This window comes from Lissotriton vulgaris, chromosome 10 (assembly GCF_964263255.1).
Source record: "Lissotriton vulgaris chromosome 10, aLisVul1.2, whole genome shotgun sequence".
Classification (NCBI taxonomy): domain Eukaryota; kingdom Metazoa; phylum Chordata; class Amphibia; order Caudata; family Salamandridae; genus Lissotriton; species Lissotriton vulgaris.
This window is the reverse complement of record NC_141698.1, coordinates 175551033-175571501: the sequence shown is the minus strand read 5'-3', so window position 1 is coordinate 175571501 and position 20469 is coordinate 175551033. Positions and strand designations below refer to the sequence as shown.

General features: G+C 51.3%; 1 protein-coding gene across 1 annotated transcript; it reads left to right on the top strand.

The window, feature by feature from the left end:
- Positions 1-8166: 8166 nt before the first annotated feature.
- LOC147684934 (uncharacterized) lies at positions 8167-12414 on the top strand. Its single transcript, XM_086942273.1, has 2 exons — positions 8167-8613; positions 11788-12414. Exons 1-2 carry the CDS (start codon positions 8167-8169, stop codon positions 12412-12414), a joined length of 1074 nt encoding a protein of 357 aa, XP_086798399.1.
- The last annotated feature ends 8055 nt before the right edge of the window (positions 12415-20469 follow it).

The following is a 20469-nucleotide window of genomic DNA, read 5'->3' as shown; positions in this document are numbered from 1 at the left end:
CTCTGGGGTACCTATGCCCTGGATACATGTGCACCATATACTAGGGTACCCCAGTATCCAATCTGAAATGTACCTAAGTACATGTCATTACATTTTAGGGAGAAAGCAGATAGACTGGGGTCCTGATTAGCAGGATCCCAGTCTGACTAGACAAAAACAGTGTAACATCAGGCAAAAAGTGGGGGTAACCAAACGAAGCAGATCCTAACTTCCTACAATGACCACTGAATTTGCACAGACATACGGTTTCACTGATAAAACTAAATTGAACACAAATGATTGTGTGGAAATCAAATTTAAGTAAAAATGTTTCATTTGTGCATCACGGAGTAAAGCGTCTTGATTTGTTTTGATCCTATTAAAATCTTTAGGCCTGATTTAGATCTTTGCGGACAGGTAACTCCGTCACAACAGTGACGGATATCCTGTCCTCCGAGATATAAATCCCATAGGACATAATGTAATTTATATTTCGGCGGACGGAATATCCATCACCGATGTGAGGGAGTAACCCATCCGCCAAATTGTAATTCAGGACCTTCGTTTGGCAGCAAATTCTTGCTGGGAGGGGGCATTGGTTGTGCAACAACTGAACAACCTAGAGGAGAAAGAAAGCAAAAGAGAGATAGACATATATTGAGAAACCTGCATGCAGTTCCACAAGTCATTTTAAATGTCCATTTTGAGTCAGATTAAAAAACATTGAAATTCTTTCACAGAGGTGCAGTTCCTCAAGGCATTACTAAGGAACCTCTTGAGTCAGATGCAAAAGCACTGAAATTCTTTCATGAAGCTGCCGTTCTTCACGTCATTACCAAAGATCCCTCTAAAGTCAGATACTAGTGCTTGAAATGTCAATCACAAAGCTGAAGGGGTGTGGCTTCAACCTGGAAATTTGCATATTCATTCATATGTTTTATGCTCTTTTTCAAAGGGATAACTATATACTAGTTTATAGTGATGAATCAACATTGCAATTTATGATAAATGTCATCAGTGCTTTGGAAATAGTTGATGGCACCATACTACGACCAGGGACTGGTAGTGACTTGGAAGTACAAGCGTCTTAAAGGTTCTACTGCTGGGGCACAGTTTTAAATGTATGTATATGTGCAAGAGCAAAATGCAGGCTCTTAAATTTAAAGCATCCCGTGGCTGCAGTGGGCTAGTCCATTGATATTATTATGAAATGTTTTTGTTCTGTGGTGGGAGGAAACATCAATTGAGTGATTTTTGTTCAGACCAGTTGGTGAGCAGACAAGAATGTTGAGTGAACGCCTCTATATACATATGTATTTTGATTATTACTTTTAGGTGTGTACGCTATCTTTAGACCAGGCCTAAAAAGGGTCTACACTGATGCATAGACAAAACTCCATATGATAGGATATTCCCTTACACTGTGCTGATCTATTTGTGAGAAATGCAGAGCCAGTGACTGTGTGCGCTGTCTTTACGCCCCTATCTCTGTATAGTTTGCATAACCACAGCGACATAGTTTTAGCTCTCTCGAACCACACCCAAAAAAAGGCCTTGAATAATTACTCAATCTATTCAATCCAAACTCAATCCTAACATGAGATGACTAATAATCTCTCTTAATCTCTGTTAAAATCCACCCACCATATATGAGATGTCCAGGAATACAATTGCACTTGCATGTGCACCTCAAAGTTCAAGGTAAACAAGCAACGCAAGGGGCCCTAAATAGAAGGACTGCTTCAGTGGATTCACAAGCACATTATCCAGGGTCCAAAACGCCTACATGTTCTTATGCGTGGGACAGGATTGTGAGTCATGAGTTTAGCACTGCTGCTCCCTGTTTGGTTTATTTTAAAGTTTAGTCTCCAGCTGGCACTCATTACTTCATATGAGGCAACTGTTGTGTCATTTTTTAGGCTGTTCCTGGATTTCTGTGGTATGCACAGTGTAGTTTCTCACTTTATTGCTGCTCAAAATATAAGTTACATTTTATTGCAATTATGAGATTTATTTTAAAAAGGACAGCGGCGTATTAAGTCATATAGTTTGCTCAGACAGTGGAATGTTTAAAAGCACAGTCAGTCCTCATCAACCAATAAAGTTTATAGAACTGGGAAACATCTACTTTTTTTGAAGGTTAATGGAAAGGCCATAAACAATTTGATGCCAAGGCAGAGTGCTTTCTGTGATAAACATTTTGCTGATAGTGAAGCATTTTACTGTAGGCGCAGAACACAAATATCTGGCATATGAAGCAGGAAAAAACGAAGGGAAGTTCAGAGGGGGCATAATTTCCCCAGGTCCAGTGCTTTGACAGGGCCCTACACTATACTACAACATCTATTTATAGATTTTGACCTGTTTATTCATAAAGCTAACACAGCTAAAACCATTAGATGGCACCAGATACCCGAGCGGCTGTGGTTTCCCTTTCCATGAGGACACTTTTAGGTCTGGTTTTGATTTTACTAAACAGTGTATACACACAGTATATTTGTTTACATGGGCTTTCATTCAGCCCTCCACAACCATTGCTCTGTTGTTGTGTCAATCATATTTTTCTTTAGCATACAGCATGGGTCAGCCTACTTCAGCCACTGGCTAACTTCAGTGTGAGTGTCGCATTATGCATACAACTGTAATTCACGTTTTGCAGCGTGACTCTTTCTGGATTCACTATGCTGTGCATTATTCCGCGATCTGGTGGTTGGGTCCGGATTCGTAGTCTTTTTTCTCTCTTTTTTATTTTTTTTGTAGCCCAGGTGGGCGTCGACGTCCCACCATTTGGTTCACCTTCGTGACGTCGGCACGCTTCCTGCGGAAGCTCCCACCCTTGGGCGCCATCTTCAGATTCTTTTTTCCGCCGTTGGGTCTGGATCGTCGCATGAAGCTCCGGAGAAGTTTCAGGAGAAAAGAAGGAAATACACCAAGTTTTTGAGGAAAAAGGACCAAGGAAAGTCGGAGAAGAAGACCTCCTAGAGCCAGAACGAAGAAAGAGGAGAAAACCTCGTGATATTCGACGGCCAAGGAGAAAGCGCGCGCAGGGGGCCCCCTGAGCGAGCACATGGACAACACTCCATTCAAGTTCTGCCGTAATTGCCACCACAAGTACGCGCAGAAGGACCAGCATCCGGTCTGCAACCTCTGCCTGCCGATCGACCACTCCAGCGAGGATTGCAACGCCTGTTCAATCTTCACGCCGAAGACTTTGAGAGTTCGAGAGAGACAGAGGGTGGCCCACCACACGATGCAAGGGAAAGGGACCACGTCGACCCTCTACCAGCTGGGTGCCTCCTCCGACGAAGAGGAGAACATCGCCGAGGGATCAGATGACTTCACGGTCGCAGAGACCGATGTGAGACCTTCAAAAAAGGTAGGAGAGTCTACGAACCCGAAAACCCAGACAGGGCCTAGAAAGCCTGAGGGAGAACCCCGAAAAACAGAGGCTAAGTCCTCGAAAGGAGCGCCGGCGACGAAAGTTTCGAAGTCCGAAGCTGCATCCTCCGAAAGGCCCAGCGGATCCTTCGAAAAGGACTCCCAGATGGCAAAGACCAGCGAAAAGCAAAGGTCGTCGAAGCAGACCCTCGAGAAGGGACCCTCGAGCGAGAAGACGCTCAGAATGGCCTCGACGTCGAAGGTACCGTCGAAAAGACCAGCCGAAAAGCTCGACGCCGAGCAAGCGGCAGAGATGGAGAAAAAGAGAAGAAGGCTCGAGGCCAAAATGGAGAGTATGCTCCAGAGGAAGAGAGACTTCGACGAAAAAATGAAGAACTACTCGATTCCCTCGAAGACCTACTCGATTCCCTCGAAGACCGCTGCGACCGCCGAAGAGGTAGAGGTGCAGGAGGATTTTGAGGCCGAGGAGCCACCGAAAACTCCAAACCCCACAGATGAGGGAGAAGAGGAGGACTTCTACCGCTCGGAAGGAGATTACCTCCGCGAGAGCTACTACTCAGAATCCTCGGCGTCGCTAGAGGAAGAATGGCAGGATCTCGAGGCCGATAACCCTGAGGAACCTGTGGAGACATACCCTTCGAGGCCTTCGCCGCCAGACGACATCGGGGCTTACTATGAGGTCGTCAAGAAGGCTGCAGCAGTCTACAATGTGAAGTTGGAGGAGGAACAGACAAAGGCAGACTTCCTGCTAGAAACTTTGCTCCCCTCGCAGACGAAAAGCAGTTTCCTGCCCATGCTGAAGAGCGTCACAGCCCAAGGGACTGAAGCCTTCAAGGAACCGGCTACATGCAGGTCAGTGACCCCGAGGACGGAGAAGAAATACAAGTTCTCCTCCGAGGACCCCCCTTATATCCAGGGCACCGTGGCAGCTGACTCTATAATCGCGGCAACGGCCAGGAGAAGGGCCAACGTGCCAACCACATCTGGGCCACCACCTGATAAGGAAAGCAGGAGGATGGACCTCACTGGAAGCAAAATAGAAAGAAATGCTGCTATGCATTGGCGGATGGCGAACTCCAATGTACTCCTGAATAGACCCCAATATCAGCACTGGGATGAGATGAGCCAGTTGCTGAAACACATGCCTGAGGAGTACAGGCAGAGGGCAGCCCACCTCGTGGAGGGAGGAAAGGACATAGCGAACGCATGCCTGAAGACAGCCATAGATGGGGCAGAAACATCAAGCAGGCTGATGGCCATAGGTATCACTGAGAGAAGGCAAGCCTGGCTCAGAATATCACGCTTCAAGGCAGAAGTGCAGAACAACATCCTGAACACCCCCTTCAACGGGGAGACGCTGTTCGGAGCATCAGTGGATGACAAACTGGCTCAGCTGAAGAAAGACAATGAGACAGCCAAATCGATGGGAGCCCTACAATTCAGGGGGATGCGGAGAGGCACCCCCACAAGGAGACCAAATGGTAGAGGTGGAAACCAGCAATCACATTCGCAACAGTCGCACCACCATGGTCAACAGAGTGACAACCAATGGCACCAGGGTCAACAGAGGCAGAATTGGAACTCCCAGAATAGGGGCCAGTCCTTTCGAGGGAGAGGAAACGGACGGGGCCAGAGACGGAGAGGTGGTGATCAACCCCCCCAAAAGTGACTCCATGAGGAAGGAGGCGCTCACCCACCCAAACCCTCCGGGGGGAGAGCACCAACAGCTAAGGGGAGGCTCACACGGACACGGCTCAAGAGAACACATAACACCAGTAGGGGGAAGGTTGAGATTTTTTCTACACGAGTGGAGAAAAATAACCACAGACAAGTGGATACTAAACATTATACAGCACGGATACTGCATAGAGTTGGAAAGATATCCACCAAGCAGAAAACCAAAGAGAAGGGGTCACAAGGGCAAAGAACTGCAGTTGCTCCAAGAGGAAGCTCAAGAACTGCTCCTCAAAGAGGCCATAGAACCAGTCCCGCACAGAGAACGGAACAAGGGGGTGTACTCAAACTACTTCCTAGTACCAAAGGTGGACGAAAGCCTAAGGCCCATCCTGGACCTACGGTTCCTGAACACCTACGTAAAAACTCAAAAGTTCAAGATGACGTCCCTGCAAGAGGTCATCCCACAAATAAGGGCCGGGGACTACTTGGCCACCATAGACCTAAAAGACGCATACCTGCACATCCCCATGAACAGGAAACACAAACACATGTTAAGATTCAAGGTGAACGAAGACCACTACCAGTTCACAACCCTGGCTTTCGGACTCAAGTCAGTGCCAAGGGTCTTTACCAAATGCCTCGCGGCGGTGGCCGCACACCTACGAAGGGAGGGTATACATGTGTACCCCTACCTGGACGACTGGCTCGTGAAAGCAAGCTCTTACACAAGGTGCAAAGTTCACGCAGAACAGGTCACAAGAACGCTCACGAACCTGGGCTTCTCCATCCACTGGAGAAAGTGCTCCATGGACCCAGAACAAGTGAAAATCTTCCTGGGAGCCCTGATCAACACGGTTGAATGCAGAGTAACACCCAGCGAGAAGAGAACACTCAGCCTGCTGAGGGAGAAACGTCACTACCAGAGGGGGCAAGTTCTGACAGTGAGGACGGTGAGCAAGATCTTGGAGATGATGGCGTCATGCATCCACCTGGTCCCCAATGTTCGTCTAAAGATGAGACCACTACAGGAGTGGCTGCAACAGCAATGGTCACAAGCAGAAGGGAGTTGGGAAGATCTAGTGGTTGTTACGCACAATGTACAGGAGGAGATGAAATGGTGGACGAAGGAGAATATAACAATGGGGAAACCTCTAACGCCACCGGACCCAACTGTGACCATCACCACAGACGCATCCCAGAAAGGATGGGGTGCACACATGGACAGGCTCAGAGTGAGGGGTCTGTGGAACCCAGGAGATGCAGTCAAGCACATCAACTACCTGGAACTGAAAACAGTGTTGCTGGCCCTCAAGGCCTTCCAAAAACACCTTTACAACAAAAGGGTGATGATACAGACAGACAACACCACAACAATTTTTTACATCAACAAGCAAGGGGGGACTCAGTCATTCCCCCTGTCACGCTTGGCTCAAGAAATATGGAGATGGGCGATCCCACTCAGGATAGACCTGCTTGCCATACACCTGCCAGGGAAGGACAATGTGGAGGCGGATTGGCTCAGCAGGCAAGCGTCGGTGTCTGTAACGGGGTCCCCCTGGGGAGCACCGCCACAGGGCGCGAACTGACCCAATGTGACCCCCCCCTCTTCTTTCCACAGCCCACGCAGTATTCGGAGTGGTACAGCCCCGACTCCTACAGTTGTGACGAGGAAGACGTATGGCCCTTTAACCAGCCCGGAGGTGTAGAAGAGGCGGAGTCTCCCAGGTGGATAAAGGAGGAGAACGCCCAACCCCAGGTGTGTCTATACACCGGAGGAGCGGTCAGAGTGGAGAGGAGCGGAGTGGCGGGAAGCAGCGTGGAGGAGCGGAGAGAAGAAGGACGAGAAAGCGGAGAAGAGGAGCGGAGGAGAGGAGGAAGCGGAGAGAGCGAGGACAAGCGGAGCGACAGCATCAGGAGGATCGACGAGACCCCTCGCTCTGAAGGAGAGCCGACGGATCAAGAGTGGACCTGGGAGCTGATCTCCGAGAGCAGTTCGGACCGAGCCTTGCAGGAGGAAGGAGACGTCGAGAAGCCAGAGGAAGAACGGGGAACGCCTGGAGGCCAACACCACGCGTCGCCCAGCCGTACGCCAGGAGGGGTACGGCTCACGGAGGTACGTAAACGCTTCCTGGGGTGGTTCACTGATAAAGCCCGACGACTAGCAGACAGGGGAGGGAGGAACCTGAGGGACGTCCCCAGGGGGGGAAAGCACGAGCACTCGCCCTCCTCCTTGAAGTTAAACTAGCAGAGCAAGAGCACTGTACTACGTGTTCCCCTCACTACCCCAACCTTGTGTTTCCACCTGCATATCTGTGGCTCTATTCTGATACTTGCCTCTCTTTTCCTTTTTCCCCTTCGGCATCGGCGTGGGCGGCCAGCACGGAGCCTCCAGATCCCCCTGAGCGGCGGAGCCCGGTCCGGAGGAAAGAAGAGGGAACCCGTAGGAAACAGCACCGAGAGAGAAGCAGATCACCACGGAGGTCCGCAGTTCGAAAAACCTGTACAGATGCACTGTATGAGCAATTAAAAGCCAGAGTCACTAAAACACGTCTCCTGCCCATTTCTGGTCCCGCAGTTACAGTGGTGGAGAATGCGGGCAACATAGCCATCTGCGACCAGAAGATGGAGAGCGTGGTTCAAGCCTTGGTGCAAGGGCAGGAGAGGCTAGAGAGGTTGGCAGAGCAACAGCTCAGGGCAGCAGAAGCCGACCGAGAACTGATAAAAACAGCCGTGACGGCCCGTGCTTTGGACCCCCCTCTTACGTCCGGTCCAGTGTCAGTCAGTAACATACCCCACACCATAGGCGGGGTCTCACTACAAAAGTATCAACCTGGAGAAGACCCCGATGCCTTCTTATTAAATTTTGAACGGGCGGCCAGAGCCTGTGGATGGCCTGGGGCCAAATGGCCGTTTTTTTTGGCCCCGCTGTTGGTTGGCGAGGCCCAAGCCGCCTACCAGGTGGCCAATCCAAGGGGTGATACCCCTTATACGGATATCAAACGGATTATCCTGGACCATCTGGGATTGGACCGGGAAGCTTACCGGCTGAGGTTCCGGCGAGAACGAGGTGTAACAGGAGAAACGCCAAAAACCCTCTTTGTCAGATTGAAGATGGCCGCCGACAAGTGGCTCAGCCCGAACGAAAGCACAAAAGAGGAAATAATGGACCGGATTTATTTGGAACAGTTTGTAGAGGCGCTCCCCTTTTCCACCCAGAGGTGGCTAAAACAACACCCTGATCTGACGACAGCTCAAGCCGTAGAGATGGCTAACACATATTCCCGAGTACAACAGAGACCCATGCAGGCCCAGGAGTCCGACAAGGTGAAGACGCCCTTCAGACCTGAGAAAAAACTCCTGAGGGCTCCAGAACCACCCAAACCCCGTCCCTGGAAAAGCGAACCCCTCCCTCACACGGGACCCCAGTGCTTTGAGTGCGGGACCTGGGGTCCTATAGCCAGACATTGCCCCAGGAGAAGACCGGCAGACGAACCGATGGAAGTAGGATATCTGCCCCGCACCGTCCTCTACTCGGCGGAGATGGGACACGCATACCGCGTAAGTATGAGGATAAACGGTAACCCAGTGCAGGCGCTCCTGGATTCTGGCTGCCGCCAGTCGGTAGTTCAGGCCCACCACGTAAGGCCCCACCAGCTCATACCCCACGAACAAGTATACATCCGATGTGTCCACGGGGATGTGAAACCCTATCCCGTCGCTCTATTGCCCCTAGAACCCCAGGAAGGACCAGCCGTAAGGGTTCGGGTCGGGGTATTATCTACGCTCCCTGAAGATCTGATAATCGGAACGGACAACCCGGCCTTTTTGTCCATGTTCGAGCGGAGTATGGCCCAGACAAAGAAGACACTGGTAACTAGGAGACCCTCAGAAGCGGTGACGGCATTAGCTTCATCGGATCCCTGGACATTGGACCGCAGTTTCCAATTCGCCCAGGCCAATGACTCCACATTGATCAACGCCTGGGAGAAGGCACATCACACCCAAGACGAGGACCCACGGCGTTATCCGAGACTGTATATCAAAAACGGCCTGTTGTACCGTCAAGGGGGAAAAGAGGACCCCGAGCAGTTGTTGGTTCCAGTGTCCTTCCGCGAACAGGTCCTGTTCTTTTCGCATTCTCATTTAGTGGCCGGTCACACGGGAGCAGAGAAAACCACCCAGAACCTCCTGAAGTGTTTTTACTGGCCCGGGATATACAAAGACGCTTTGACTTACTGCAAGGAGTGTGACATTTGCCAAACCAGAAACATGACGAGGCCCCCTGCGGTGCCATTACAACCCCTCCCCATTATTGGAGTTCCCTTTGAACGAATTGGTATGGACATTATTGGACCTCTCCCAAAAACAAAGAAGGGATATTCTTATGTCCTAGTCATCGTCGACTATGCCACGCGATTCCCGGAAGCATTTCCCCTCACGTCCACCACCTCCAAGAACGTGGCGGACAAGATGCTTGAGCTATTCACCCGGGTCGGTTTCCCTAAGGAAATACTAACCGACCAAGGGACCCCTTTCGTGTCACGCCTCATGGGGGACGTATGTAAAGTGCTTCACATACACCAGATAAGGACCGCTGTATACCACCCGCAAACTGACGGATTAGTAGAGAGATACAACCGCACCCTAAAAACTACCTTAAGAAAAATGCTGGAAGTCAACAGTAACGAATGGGACCAGGTGCTTCCCATTGCTTTGTATGTCATCCGAGGACAAACCCAAAGCAGTTTAGGGGTCTCGGCCTTTGAGATGTTATATGGGAGAAAGCCCAGATCACTACTGGACATGACCAAGGAGGCGTGGGAAAACGAAACCTCAGAGGAAACCGCAAATACCCTGGAATACGCTCGAAACCTGCGTTCCAAGCTAGGGAAACTAAGGGACCTGGCGTTCGCCAATCTCGAGAAACACCAGAACAAACAGAAGACCCTTTATGATAAAGGAAAGAAATGGAGGAGCTTGGAAAACGGAGATTGGGCTCTAGTGTTGTTGCCCTCCTCCACACAAAAATTCAAAGCGGAGTGGAGTGGTCCGTACCAAGTCGTGGAGAAGATCGGTAAGACCAGTTACCGGCTACAAGTGAACGCCAGAAAAAAGCAAGTCTACCACATAAACCTGCTAAAGAAGTGGTTAGGGACACCCCCCCGCCCGGTTCACCTTGCTGAGTCGGATAAAAACCCTTGCCTCTCCACGATTCCCCTGCTAGTGATCAACGATGATTTGAGACAGGAGGAAAAACAAGAGCTGCTGGACGTCCTGCTGAAACAAGAACAGGTGTTTTCAGACCTCCCGGGGAAAACCACGATGGCAGAACACCGCATAGACACCGATCCAGGGAAGACCGTAAAAATACGGCCTTATCGGATCCCAGAAACCAGAAGACAAGACATTCGCCGCGAGGTAACTGACATGTTGCAACTAGGCGTCATACGCCCCTCACACAGCAATTGGTCAAGCCCAATCGTTCTCATACCCAAACCGGACGGATCACGCAGATTCTGTATGGACTTTCGGGCCCTAAACGCCATCTCGAAGTTCGATGCATATCCCATCCCTCGGATTGACGAACTCATAGAGAAGCTGGGAGATGCGCAGTACATAAGCACGATAGACCTCACAAAAGGGTACTGGCAGGTACCGCTGAGGGAGGAGGACCGGCATAAAACAGCCTTTTCAACCGCGGAGGGCCATTATGAGTTCACGGTGCTACCGTTTGGCCTTCACGGAGCCCCCGCCACCTTTCAGAGACTTATGAATAACGTACTACACGGTCTGTCGTCCTTCACCTCAGCTTACCTGGACGACATTGTGGTGTTCAGCCCCGACTGGAAGACCCATTTGAGGCACCTGTCGCAAGTGTTAGATACCCTAAACCAGGCGGGACTGAAGATTAACGCCAGAAAATCACGGCTAGCCTTTCACAAAGTGAAGTACCTGGGGTACGTCCTGGGACACGGCATGATCGAGCCACAAACGGAGAAAGTCCGGGCCATTTCGGAGGCACCGTTTCCCACCACAAAAAAAGAACTACGTGCGTTTTTGGGGCTAATAGGGTACTATCGACGGTTTATACCAAACTTTGCTCAGGTGGCCTCCCCCCTCACGGATGCCCTGCAGACCTCTGTCAAGCAGGCCGCACTGGCCAAACCCACGGTGGTCATGTTGGACTCTTTCAACGAGTTGAAGAAAAGGATCACTTCCACCCCCGTCCTCAATTCCCCGGATTATACGCGTCCCTTCGCCTTGCACACGGACGCATCCGAGTTTGGGATCGGCGCGGTGCTGTCCCAAGAAGGCCGGGATGGATTGGACCACCCAATCCTGTTCGTCAGTCGGAAGCTGTTCCCGCGGGAACTAAAGTATGCTACGGTTGAGAAGGAGTGCCTGGCTATCCGTTGGGCCGTGGAAAAATTGGCCTATTACCTCGAGGGCCGGCCCTTCTCGCTCTACACAGACCATGCGCCCCTTACTTGGATGGCACGGAACAAATCCTCCAATGCCAGGGTCATGAGGTGGTTCCTGGCATTGCAGCCGTACAACTTCAGAGTGTGCCACAAGCGTGGTGTGGACAACGTTGGGGCTGACTTTCTGTCTCGTCATCCGCTTCCCGAGCGGAAGCGTCCAGGGGGGGAGGTGTGTAACGGGGTCCCCCTGGGGAGCACCGCCACAGGGCGCGAACTGACCCAATGTGACCCCCCCCTCTTCTTTCCACAGCCCACGCAGTATTCGGAGTGGTACAGCCCCGACTCCTACAGTTGTGACGAGGAAGACGTATGGCCCTTTAACCAGCCCGGAGGTGTAGAAGAGGCGGAGTCTCCCAGGTGGATAAAGGAGGAGAACGCCCAACCCCAGGTGTGTCTATACACCGGAGGAGCGGTCAGAGTGGAGAGGAGCGGAGTGGCGGGAAGCAGCGTGGAGGAGCGGAGAGAAGAAGGACGAGAAAGCGGAGAAGAGGAGCGGAGGACAGGAGGAAGCGGAGAGAGCGAGGACAAGCGGAGCGACAGCATCAGGAGGATCGACGAGACCCCTCGCTCTGAAGGAGAGCCGACGGATCAAGAGTGGACCTGGGAGCTGATCTCCGAGAGCAGTTCGGACCGAGCCTTGCAGGAGGAAGGAGACGTCGAGAAGCCAGAGGAAGAACGGGGAACGCCTGGAGGCCAACACCACGCGTCGCCCAGCCGTACGCCAGGAGGGGTACGGCTCACGGAGGTACGTAAACGCTTCCTGGGGTGGTTCACTGATAAAGCCCGACGACTAGCAGACAGGGGAGGGAGGAACCTGAGGGACGTCCCCAGGGGGGGAAAGCACGAGCACTCGCCCTCCTCCTTGAAGTTAAACTAGCAGAGCAAGAGCACTGTACTACGTGTTCCCCTCACTACCCCAACCTTGTGTTTCCACCTGCATATCTGTGGCTCTATTCTGATACTTGCCTCTCTTTTCCTTTTTCCCCTTCGGCATCGGCGTGGGCGGCCAGCACGGAGCCTCCAGATCCCCCTGAGCGGCGGAGCCCGGTCCGGAGGAAAGAAGAGGGAACCCGTAGGAAACAGCACCGAGAGAGAAGCAGATCACCACGGAGGTCCGCAGTTCGAAAAACCTGTACAGATGCACTGTATGAGCAATTAAAAGCCAGAGTCACTAAAACACGTCTCCTGCCCATTTCTGGTCCCGCAGTTACAGTGTCCCACGAATGGGAGCTGAACAGCCAGGAGACAGAGAAACTGTTCAGGAGGTGGGACACACCAACAATAGACCTGTTTGCAACACGCCAGAATGCAAAATGCCAACACTTTGCATCGAGGGAACAGGAACCGATGTCCCATGGGAATGCCCTATGGATAAGCTGGTCAAAGAAATTTGCCTACGCTTTTCCACCGACGCCACTGATCCCCAGAGTCCTGAACAAGTGCAGGTCGAGCAACATGACTCTCATCCTGGTGGCTCCCCAATGGGCGAGGCAGACATGGTACTCTCAGATTATGGAGATGTCGCAGGGCAGAGCACACAAGTTCCCAAAAAGAAGAGACCTTCTCTCCATGGAAGGGGGACAAGTTCTACACCCAGAACCAGAAAGCCTCAGCCTGTCAGCGTGGCTCCTGAGGACTTAAGAGTTCGCACATCTAAAACTACCAGAGAGCACACTTCGGGTGCTGAGAGAAGCAAGGAGACCCAGCACGCTGAAGTGCTATGGGGAAAAATGGAAGAGGTTCACGCAGTGGTGCCATAGGAAGAACTTGCAGAGAAAACTGACGAGAGAGTCTACAGTACTTAGATACCTCACGCACCTAATCAAAGCTAAACTAAGCTCGTCCTCGCTGAGGGTTCACCTGGCGGCGATTGTGGCATACACAAGAGGAGAAACAGGGAGAAGTTTCTTCACTTCCAGAGTAGTTAAAAGGTTCTTGGAAGGAGCGAAGAGAATAGCGCCACCCAAGAGGATGCCGCCGCCGGCATGGAACTTAAACGTGGTACTGACAGAACTCATGAAGCCACCGTTTGAACCCATCCATAAAGCATCACTACAAATGCTGACAATGAAGACAGCCTTTCTAGTAGCAGTAACATCGCTACGCAGAGTAAGCGAGCTACAAGCTTTGACGCTGCAAGAACCGTACATACAAATACACAGTGACAGGGTCGTGATGAGGACAGACCCGCATTTCATGCCCAAGGTAGTGTCTAAATTCCACATGAACCAGAGTATCCAGATACCTAACTTCTTCCAGAAGCCCACGTCAAGCGCGGAGAGGGCGCTCCACACTCTGGACGCAAGGCGGGCAGTAATGCACTATATAGAAAGGACGAAAGAACTCAGGAAGACGAAACAATTCTTTGTGTCCTTCGCAAGGAGTTTCCTGGGTAGACCAGTGACTAAGAACACCATAGCAAGATGGATTGCCAAGACAATACAACTCTGCCACAAGCAAGCTGGTGAAGAGCTCACTGAGGGGCCACGAGCCCACTCAACCAGAAAGAAAGGGGCAACGATCGCCTTCCTGGCAAACACGCCCATCCAAGACATATGCCTGGCGGCAACATGGGCTTCAGTGCACACTTTCACTAAACACTATTGCGTAGATGTGCAGATGAACAAGGAAGCACAAGTGGGCCAAAGAGTGCTTCAACATATCTATAACAACCAACGCTCATCTTCCACCCAGCCGCCACATGAGTGACAAAACCGCTACGAAATCTATGCACAGCATAGTGAATCCAGAAAGATTCACGCTGCAAAACGAATAGTTTCTTACCTGTCGGTGTAGTTTTGCAGCTTGAAGATCTTTCTGGATTCACTAGCGAACCCACCCACCTCCGCCAGAAAGATGAGGCTGGAGAAGGTGGAAGGACATAGAGTAAGATAGGAACGTTTAACAAGACAATATACGTGAAGAAGTTTACGTTGAAGTAAAGTTTAATACACATAGCCATGGATTCACCACAGAGACAGAAAAAAAAAACAAAAAAAAAAAAAAAAGAATCCGAAGATGGCGCCCAAGGGTGGGAGCTTCCGCAGGAAGCGTGCCGACGTCACGAAGGTGCACCAAATGGTGGGACGTCGAAGCTGCAAAACTACACCGACAGGTAAGAAACTATTCGTTTTTCAACCTCCCACTACATCATACCGCATCAGGCAATGAGTCAGTCCGCTACAGCACCTGGCCAACTTCACTGGTATTGATGGCATTCTATGCTTTGTGATTTTTCCCAAGAGCACATCTACAAACAATTAGTGACCCAAATTTATTTTGCTGTTTGCCAATTAAAAAAAAATTATATGGATGAGGTCCACATAGCTCCCCCACCAGTAATGTTTTACATAGTGTGACAAAACAAGCACTGACAAAGCCCCTTCCTAATAGCGAATCACAACCCCATTTTGTGATTCAGTAACAGGTTACCGAATCGCAAAATAGGGATTTCTACATCTGAAAAGCATTTTTTGTAACACCTTTCATAGTGTAGCTGACATTGTAGTGTGGATAGTAAATGTAACCCCATTAATGTCCAACATCCTCTGCAATGTGGCTTGGATGGGAGTGGGAAGAGTAAGTACAGGCTCAGCTATAGCGCTGGTAGGGCCCGATGCAACAATCTGTTTTGCCTCCCATGACCTCCTTCTCCGTGAATTAGCTTACTACTACCTTCTACCTTTCCCCTCGTCTCTTCATAGCTCCCCTCTCACATGCATTTCATTTATTTTATAGTGCTACTTGTTGGAAAGGGTATCTTAGGGCTGGCCGAGCGAGGTCGAGAGGCCTCCTGGTGAGGTTCCTCTCCTAGGATCGTACAGACGAGCAATCACCCCCCTACAGATGGAGACCACACAAAGATAGGTTCTTAACGTTTTTATCAACACTTTAAGGCAGGTTAACGTAACAATACAGGAATACGGGGATCCTTTCTAGTTTAGTCTCTGAGGGACGGGGGTAGCCGGACAGTCTTGGTACCGGCCTGGTACAGGGATACCCTACGCTCAGCTCTCAATCCTCGAGCCGGGGGGTTCTTCGGTATGGGCCGCGGCAGCGCCAGTAGGGCTCCAGAGATGGTTTGACGAAGATGGGCCGCGGCAGCGCCAGCAGGGCTCCAGAGATGGTTTCACGGAGATGGGCCGCGGCAGCGCCAGCAGGGCTCCAAAGATGATTTCACGAAGATGGGCCGCGGCAGCGCCAGCAGGGCTCCAAAGATGATTTCACGAAGATGGGCCGCGGCAGCGCCAGCAGGGCTCCAGAGATGGTTTCACGAAGATGGGCCGCTGCATCGCCAGCAGGGCTCCAAAGATGGTTACGGGTTCCACGCGGGGGAGTTCATCTCCGTGTCTCTCGACTCCAGGATACAACTGCTGACCTGCTCTGGGGCTGCCCCAGTTATAGGTCTGGCGTCCTTTGATGTCCGGACCCTCGCACCTGGAGGTCGGAGGGGCCGGGATGTGCGGGTCCAGACACCCAGCAGGGGGGTGGAGCCAGCGCCCAGGGAGGCCGGGGGCGATCGAAACCAGGCGTCAGGGGACGGTTGGAGGACCATCGAAACTCTTTCCTCCATTGATCCGTCAAGTGGCCTCGTCACTCCCTGGTCGGATCGTGGTGCCAAGATGTCGGGGCTTCGCTGTGTCTGCGGCTGGGGTCGGGCCGAGGCCACGCGGCCTGGTCGTGGAGGGCCCAAGATGGAGTCTGGGTCTGAGATGGTGGCCCGGGATAGTGTTGGGACCAACCGAGGGTGTTGAGGAGAGGTTGTCGAGTTCCAACGGGGGAGAGCTGGGGGCTGCCCGGAGGGGCGGCTCTCATGGAGGGTGGATGGTGCTGCTCTCGGCCGTGGACCAGGGGTCGAGGTAGTTCGGGACCTGCCATGAGGGAGAAGTGGGACCACGCCAAGAGGCCGTGTCCAACACTACTCATACCCGTGTAGGGTGTCAGAGCATTTTCCATAACACACACATTATACAGAGACAATGAATCATAAGTGTGTAAATCAGTCTAAAGGAAATCTTGCATAGACAGTGAGGATTACTACGTGTGTGAATCACGCCATCCATACTAGTAGGAAATATGTTTTAAGAATGTTCAGTTTGGAGAAGCGCAAACTCAGGATTTAAAACGTACCACAGTGGTTGGGATTTCTTTAATAAGAATGTACTTCTATCCAAACGAACAGTTCTTAGCAAAATTAGAATAATGGAAGACTGGGGAAAAACATTACATTCTAAACTATACCATCCAATTTGAATGCAGCTATTTGATGGCAGTTTATAGATCACTGTGCTATATTAGGATTGGAAATTATGAATTGCAAGTAACAGAAGCATCTCTGTGACAAAAGCAGTAACCCACTGATCTATCCACATAAAATACAGTTCTGTGATCTGCATGGTACGCGTTCTTTGTAGCAGACTCTCTCTTCTACATCATGATGACTCAAAACTGTCACTAGAGAAAACTCTGATCTATCTCCAGCAGGAGCATCAATCACCAGAGTTATCTTGAGATTTCAATGGTTGCCTAAATACTGCTGGACAAACCAAGGAACTCTGCAGCAGGTACTTTTTAACCCATACATTATTTCTTAACACAACTCCCCTGAGCTCAATGCCAGGTGCTGGTGCACCAGTAGCACCGCCATAAAGCCGGCCCTGAGTAAATTTAACTCCTTTAATGTCCATCACCTTCCCTAATGCAAGTTGGTTTGGAGTCGAAATTGTAAATGTAACCCTTGAATGTCAAACACACTTCCCAAAGTAGCTTAGATTGGTGTAGCAATAGTTAATTTAACTGCTTTATTGTCAAACAACTTCCCGAATGTAATGTCAGTTTAAATGGCAATAACACATTATCAGCCTGATTCATGAAGTGAAATTGCGCCCGCAATCGCTGCGAAAATGCTAATGCGGGCGCAATTTCCGTAATCGGCATTCAACATCAAAATAGCGAATTCGCAAACACATATTTGCGAATTCGCTAATATATTCGCAGAATCCCGGCAGGTGAGCATTAGCGAATCGGAAATAGCGACACACCACGGATTCTGCGAAAATAATAGCGAATTCGCAATATAATCGCAATCGGTATTCAAGAAAAATCGCTATTAGCGAAAAACCCAAAAATCCCTATTTGCACCGCGTAAAATAAGGACAACTCAAAGCAGGTGGTAACCATGAAAGCCATGCAAAAAAAACATTCAAAAAACCGTTGTCCTATCACCAACAGGTACTGGCCTGACCAATCACACATAAGGACCATCATCATCAGCAGCATTAGGAGTCCCACAATGCCAGGAATGTACATGGTGGTGAGGCGTCGAAGGCTAGAGCGATTAGCACGGAGGAGACGCAGGATCCAGGACAGGATATTCCGCCAGCGGGTCACCTTGCTGGGCCAAACCAGAGAGCAGATATATGCTAAATACAGGCTGAATGGGGAAATGATAATGCAGCTAATACAGGACCTTGACCCCCTGATGCAGCACCCAACAAGCCGTACCAATGCTGTGCCTACACATGTGCAGGTATTGTGTAGCCTGCACCTCCTGGCCTCCGGGAGTTTCCAGGGGATAGTAGCGGCTGCTGGGGGGATATCCCAGCCCACCATGTCATGCTGCCTCCACACTTTTGTTGACGCCATGCTCACCCAGCTACACCGTCACATCAAATTCCCCGCCAGCCAACAGGAATTGGACATGACCAAGCTACAATTCTACAATGTAGCACATTTTCCACATGTGCTCGGCTGCATAGACTGTACCCACGTCGCCATCTGCCCACCAGCTGGCATGGAGTATATGTTCCGCAATAGAAAGTCCTACCACTCCCTCAACATCCAGATGGTCTGCAATGCTAAGACATACATCACTGACATTGTCGCACAGTACCCAGGGAGTACCCATGACTCCTTCATTTTCCGGCACAGCGGCCTCCACACACGACTGGTCAGGGGAGAGTTTGGGGAAGGACACCTACTTGGTAAGTACACTTTGTTGGAAAAGTCACATTGCTAAGATGTAACAGCGCAGCACAGGCAATCACCATCTGCTCCTCTCATTCAGGTGACAGTGGCTACGCCCTCCGTGAATACCTCCTGACCCCATACCTCAACCCTGCTACACCCCAGCAACGGTGCTACAATATTGCACACATACGGACAAGGAATTGCATAGAAAGGACATTTGGCCTGCTCAAGAGCAGGTTCCGCATACTGCACAAGACAGGTGGGGCCATGTATTACAGTCCTGAAAAGTGCTGCCGCATTGTGGCTGTCTGCGCAATACTACATAACATTGCAACCAAGCGCCGGATACCTGTTGACATCTCTGGCAGTGAATCTGAGGGGGACAACCGGCCACCTGCACATGCGCGCCATGCACATGGGGAGAACCCAGCAGAAGGGCACAGACGTCGCAACCACATCACAGTGAACAGTTTCTAGTACAACCACTTCCATCACCCCACAAATCAACAATGCATGCAAAATGTAATGATGACACAACGCTAATGTGTGTAGCAAAATAAATGTATTTGTTCAATTCACAAAAATAAAAATAAGGTTCCAGTCCAAATAACTACAACAAACAGTATTACGCCATACTGCTGTGCATCACTACATGGCAGGCTTAACCTCAGCCTGTGCCATTGATATTCTGAAGTTCTCAGGAGCTCCTAGTGCGCGTTGCGCCATAGCTCCTCTGAGGGGCATCCTCCTCCGGGGCTTCAGGCAATGGCGTGGGCCTGGTGCTGCGGGTGTGTGGTGGGACCTGTGAGGCAGACTGAGAGCTGACGCTGGACGCCCCCTCACAACAGATGGAATAGCTGGAGGGTGAAGTGCAATGACGGCCGTGGTGAGGTGCTCCAGCACCCTAGTCATGTCCTCGCTGCACTGTATTATTTGGTGCTGCTGGGTCAGGGAGCGCCGCGCCAACAGAGAAGTAGCATTTGCTGCTACATAACTTGCCCTGCTGTAAGTGGCCAGCCGGGTCATAAGTTGGCGGTGGCGCCGGCGTGCTCCACTGCGCTGTCTCGACATGGCAGCGGTGTTGGCCTCCATGGCTGCAGCCATGCGGGCCATTCCATCTCCCACACCTGCCATGGCTGCAGTCATGTTGTCCAATCGTTCTCCCACACCTGCCATGTCTGCCCTCATGCCTTCCATGTGGCCTGCAACACTGGCCACATTGCGCCCTATCATATGCAGCTGCAGCTGTATAGCTCCTTGCTGCTGTGCCTGGCGCTGGTGAATCCGAAGCATGCGTCTCTCGATGCTGAGCCGCGCCAGTCCCTGATCATTGGCCCGCCTGCTAGCTGGTGTGGAGTGCTGGCGTGACCTGCCACGCCTGCCCTGCTGGCCTGAGTGTGTGGCTGGCCGCTGTGTGGACACTGGCGCAGCCCGGATGTAGAGGCGACAGATGCTGGGGGTATGACGGCAGGTGTTGCAGGTGCGCCAGATGCAGGGGGTGTGACTGCTGGTGTGGCTGGTGTAGAAGATGCAGGGGGCACAGTGGTGACTGCCCTGGCTTCGGCTCTGGGAGGAGCAGCGGTAGCAGGAGGCACAATGGTGGCTGGCCTGCCAGCGGATGTGGGTGCTGCACCAGTCGCAGGGGGGACGCTGCAGGTGGTTCTTGCTGCTGGTGTTGATGCAGCGGCAGGGGCTGGTGCCTGGGTTGGTGGTGGCACCTCCTCCTTCTGGACCCCCTCATCGATTTGCAGCCTTTCGCTGTCGCTGCTATCGCCACCTGTGGGGGTAAGTGGTGGATCATTAGTTGCATGTATCTGGCAGACGTGCAGTTGCAACATGCATGCTGGGTGACATTCCCTGAATGGCAGTGGCTTTGTGTGCTTTGGGACCTGTCTGGCTGCATTGTGGTACTACAACATTGTGGCCAGACTACATCTCCCACAATGCTTCAGGACATTCCTTG